Raw genomic sequence first — 5,376 nt, 5'->3', positions numbered from 1 at the left:
ATTCAGATTTAAGGGGGAGAGAGAGAGAGAAAGATGAGAAAAGCTTTTTACAAAGAGTCATAGGCTTTCGGCCATCCTATTGGGCCACATAACTCGATGTATTGGCATGCCAGTAATCTGTAATATTCCAAACTTTTTTTTTTATTATTATTTTAAAGAATTTGGAGGGGTTTTGTAAAATCTCAAGACTTCTCTTCGGCTTCAAAAAAAGAAAAAAGAGAAAAAAGTTGCCGGTAAAAGTTTTTTGGACTAATAATTCCATGAACTTTTTAAGATTTTGTATTGATAATTATATATAGAGAAAGGGAATAATAGTGAAGAGTAGAAGGCATAAATTCCTCTCTCTCTCTCTCTCTCTCTCTCTCTCTCTCTCTCTATATATATATATATATATATATATCATACTATTTTTATTAAACTTATAATTTTATGCATCTTATTTTACATATAGCATTACTTTTCTTTTCCCCTGTTTTAAGCCGTTCACACTCTCATTTAAGAAAAAGGAAAATGAACAATTTTCTTTCAAAAACAATTTCTCAAGAAGTCTTTACAATTTTCTTTCAAAAACAATTACTCAAGAAGTCTTTTTTTTTTTTTTTTTTGGGGTAATATACTCAAAAAGTCTTTGTCTAAAAGAGAAGATGCCGACAACATTTATTATTTGTTAATTTATTATTTATATTTTTTTTGTTATTATTAATTCATTGATATATTATAAAATATTGTTCCCCTGTATTTTTAATGTTTGTTGTAAGTGCTTGGGTTGGGAGCCTCAAAACATAAAAGTGGCATGAAAGTTGTCTCCGTTATGCCTCAGAAAGAAATATTTTATATTATTTTACTTTCACAATTTCATACATATCACAGGAAGAGAATCCAAAGAAACCAAATAGAATTTAATAGAATTTTCTTTTTAAGCAAAAAAAAAAAAAAAAAAAAAGAATTTTCTATTTTTTTCTTAAAAAAGAAACTATAAAGAAATATTCGAACATAGAAATAGTTATCAAAAGCTGTGATACGTATACAAACATAGAAATAGTTATCAAAACCAATGAAACTTGACTGTTTTCAAAACATGCCATCAATGCAGATATTTTGTATTCAAAAACACTGCTACAGAAAACTCACGTGTTGGTGAATTTAATTGATAAATTACTCCCATTTCAAAAAATTATTGTAAATGTGTAAATTTATTTCTTTAGAATCTTAATTAATTACCATATTATTCTACTAATTTTCATCACTTTGAGTTAAACTTGATGAGCATATTTATGTTTTTATGGCTGAAAAACAAAAAAGCTTGTCCCATTTCATTAATATTCTAATATTTTCAAGACCCACCAAAGCAAAAGAACGAAGAAATTAAGAAGCAAATAATTAAAAACCCATCAAGAGAAAAATGAAACTTTTTTTTTTTTTAATTACTAAACAAAAAAAAAAAAAAAAATTTAAATACCAAAATCAAAATCAGTGCGTACACTACTCCGCTTTTTTTTTCAAGACTGATTACTAGTTGTTGCTTGCGAGCTGTTGTTGTGTTGGTGTCGCTGTTGTTGCCGCTGGGGTGGTTGCTCTTCTTCTTCTTCTTCTTCTTCTTCTTCTTCCTTAATCTCTTGCTGTATCTCTACCGGCATCGCCACCGGAACTTCCACGCCGGAAGTGTTCGCCGGCGGCCGCGGCGGCGGTGGCGGAAGATCGACTCTGCCGTCGAGACAAGTCGAGCATTTCCTCTCCACCCAGCCTTCGAAATCGTACTGCCCATGACCCATAATGGGTCGACCCGAACAGAGCCTGCCAATCATACCGGCTATGACTCCGAGGATGGTGATCACCGCGAGAACGGCGATAACGGGTCCAACCGACCCGTGACCTGAATGGGTTGTGTAAGCTTGCTGGGTCATAGCCGTGGGAGGTGGCTCTTGGTCTATTGGTGTAGTAGACATGTGGAATATCCAAAAAAAAAAAAAAAAATTGCTTTTGGGATTTGGGATTTTAAAGGGACTTGGGGGGTTTTAGAGGTTCTTCTAATTTTGCAACTTGAAAAGACAAAAAAAAATGCAGAGAAATGGGTAACAATGAAAATTTTGTAATAAAGATTGCCAAAAGAGACAAAAGGGTGTTTATTTCTGTCAAAGTTTGAATCCAGAAAGTGCAACAAGTTTCAAGCTTCTGTGGGCTGGGGAAACAGTAAATTTTGGTGGGTAGGAGGAGTTCATTCAGAGTAAAAAGAAAATGCAGGAAAATTTGTGTTTGGGTATTCATAAGCTTTTTAAGGAAAAAAAAAAAAAAAAAAAAAAAAAAAAAAAGAGGAAAGATTTTCTTGGGTTGGGATATTCTTTTTCCTATATATTATTACTTGAGCTTTTTTCTGGGGGATAGAGAATTTTGATTTGAGTTTTATGGTAAAAATGAGAGTGGAGACCAGAGAAAATGTGGGGAACGAGGAGAAGAGGAGTGGGGATGTACGGGGCACAAAAAATTCAAAGACTTTTGAAATTGTTGAAGAGCTTTCTCAGGACCTTTTCTAGTACTGCAAGAAAATATGGAAAAAATGAAAAAAAAGTACATCTTTAACTTATATTATAATGAAAAAATGGCCAATGAACTTGATGTGCATTGTGCAATGATCCTATGCTTTTGAAAACTTGCATGTTACGCAGAGACTGAGCTAGACAGAGATGGGCTAGGAAGTTTTGTTGTCGTTTTATTTTTCTTCTGTCTGGTTCATTATTATTAGTCGTTTTACTCTTAATCAGATGCACCTTATTTTCTTTGAAACGATTTTAGAATATTTTCTATTTATTTGCAATTTTAATATCATAAAGGATATAGAAATAATTAAAATTTCTCTATTAGTTTCCAAAATACATAGATTTTGAGAAATCATTAGGTCGAGAATATTTCTCTTCAAGGAACAAATTTCAAAGTAACAGAAAAGGGGTTTTAATTTAATTTTAGAATTAAAAGGACTATTTATATCACTTATAAATAAGTTTGCTACTAGAGAATCCCAAACGATGGATCCTAAGGTGGCAAAAGATTAGCTGATCTATGGTTTATATTTTGTCTTTCACTTTTTTTTTTTTTTTTTATCGAGAAATATATTGATCGATTTCCAATTATTACTATATTAATAATCTTCATTTGAATTCAAATTAAAATTCTATATCAAATTTGATAACTTTTAATACTTATCATATATATATATATATATATTTTATTTAAGAAGAAAATTCCCTAGCTAAAGGATTTTTATATATAGTTGGGCTCAAATGACGTCGACTATGATTTTAACATCAAATTCGTTTTTATTAGTCATTAAATTGCTTTAAGAATTGTGGTTTAAAAATCATTTAATGACCTAATTATATAAATTATAAAGATATTAAAATTTTATTTTAAAAAAATAAATTTATAAGGATTAAGGAATTATAAATGTATTTTTAAATATAATCTATTAAAATAATTTAATAATTGATAAAAAAAAGTTTTGATGATAAAATTATTAAGTTAAGCTTATATAAGTATAATTATACATGTATATACACATGCATTGTTTCCGAGTTAAGAATTGGAAGGATACGACAAAAGTGAACGAAAAGATAAAGAAAAGATTAAGAATGGTGGCCCGATTAGCTTTAGTTTTCATTGACAATCTAACTTTTGTGTTTTGCCACAAGGTGGGAGAAAATGTTTAGCTTTTTGACCTTTATCAAAAAGTGATATCCTAGTGCCTTAGAAGAAACTACTTTAAAAATGAATGTTTGTTTTTCTAATTAGCATGACAGCTTAATTAAATTAGGCTATTGGGTTTTTTGGTGCATTAAAATCATTTTATACTCCATCCAAAAAAAGAAAATGAAAATGAAAATGAAAAGCTAAGATCCTATTTATAAGCTTTTAAATTGCTTTAAGTACTAAAATTTAAAAATATATTTAAATAAATTTAAAAAAAAAATTAATTTGTACTCGTAGGGTTTATATAATTTAAAATTAATTTTAAAATTTTAGTTATTAAATTAATTTTAAAACTAATAGTAAAGGCACTAACGCTAAACTTATTAGAAAGTTACAATAAAAAAAAGTGAATAGATATATAAATATATTTTGATCAGATTACAATAACTTCTACTCTAAAAGGAAGATTACAATATATATATATATATGTATATATTTGTTCTTTTTCTTAGTAACTATATACATCATCCTTAGCGATTAAGTTTTATTTCATTGATGGATTTGGGATAAGAGTAAAAACCACTTATTAATTAAGTAATACTCCAAATGACGAAAAGAAAATTGTAATGCTTAATTAAGTAAAATGCAGGGGATGAATGCCAAATTAAAAGAAGTACATATGTGCTTAATTTGAGTTAGTTCTCAACTTAATTAAAATTTACTTTAATTTTTAAATAGTTTCACTCATCAATTATGAAACAATATGTCAAATATTTATAAGCTTTTTTGGGGCTTTGTTTCTTTTTTCGTAATCTTTTACACATTTTTTATTATTTTTATTTTTATTTAAGTTAGCATTACTGTCTATATAGAATGCTTGTATACACGCTAGCTGGATGATCAATTTTGTCAAAACACCGAGTAATCTATAACATTTATGTAGCACTGTTATTTTTAATGTCTTCTAAATATTAACGTGTTGTACTAAACCATCCACAGCTTATAATAAGTCACGTGTTATATTGTTATTGCTTTTGTATGATTAACATTTTCGGCATGTTTGGATAGAGATAAAATTAGTAGAAATATAATTTTTTTATGAAAATGAAAAATTTTTTTTATTTGAATGTTTATTATATGATGGAAAAGTATGATCCAGTGAATTAGATTCCCACCAATATAGGAAAATATATGGGAAATTTGTTCCTATATATATAGGTATCATTTTGAAAATCCCAAAAAAATTAGTTTTGAAATTTTTTAAAAATATATATTTATCCTTAATTTATTATATAATCTTAAATTTAATTACTTATAAATTTTAACTTTACTATTACTTACCAAACAAACCAAAAGAAAAATTAATTATCAGGAAACTGAATCCTAGAAAACTAAATCCCGATAATTATTTTCCTTTTCAACTTTGAAATTTTCCAAACGGACTTTTTATGTATTAGATTAGGTAAAAAGATCATACAAGAAATTCATCACAATTTTCTCATTATCATCTAAAGAAAAAGAAGTATACTTTAATCAACATTTGGACTGGTTTGAATCTGATATTTTGAAGGTCCTAATTTCCATTCAGACACATTATTTCCTTCCTTTATGCTATAAAAAACACATTTTTCATTTAAAACTTGAATATCTATCACGTTATAATAACATTTTTCATTTTGTTCTTGTGGTAAAAAA

The 5,376-nt window shown here is 28.0% G+C and overlaps 1 protein-coding gene across 1 annotated transcript; it reads right to left on the bottom strand.

Annotated features, from left to right (window-relative positions):
* Positions 1-752: 752 nt before the first annotated feature.
* Positions 753-2,681, bottom strand: LOC107411194 (uncharacterized). Its single transcript, XM_048481372.2, has one exon. The coding sequence runs from the start codon at positions 1,944-1,946 to the stop codon at positions 1,500-1,502; it is 447 nt and encodes a 148-aa protein (XP_048337329.2). The 5' UTR covers positions 1,947-2,681; the 3' UTR covers positions 753-1,499.
* Positions 2,682-5,376: the final 2,695 nt, after the last annotated feature.

Source organism: Ziziphus jujuba, chromosome 9 (assembly GCF_031755915.1).
Source record: "Ziziphus jujuba cultivar Dongzao chromosome 9, ASM3175591v1".
Lineage (NCBI taxonomy): Eukaryota > Viridiplantae > Streptophyta > Magnoliopsida > Rosales > Rhamnaceae > Ziziphus > Ziziphus jujuba.
This window is presented reverse-complemented; position numbering and strand designations above follow the sequence as displayed.

Bases quoted from the DNA above. Each gene is read 5' to 3' on its own strand.
- LOC107411194 (XM_048481372.2), bottom strand. From the start codon at position 1,946: ATGTCTACTACACCAATAGACCAAGAGCCACCTCCCACGGCTATGACC.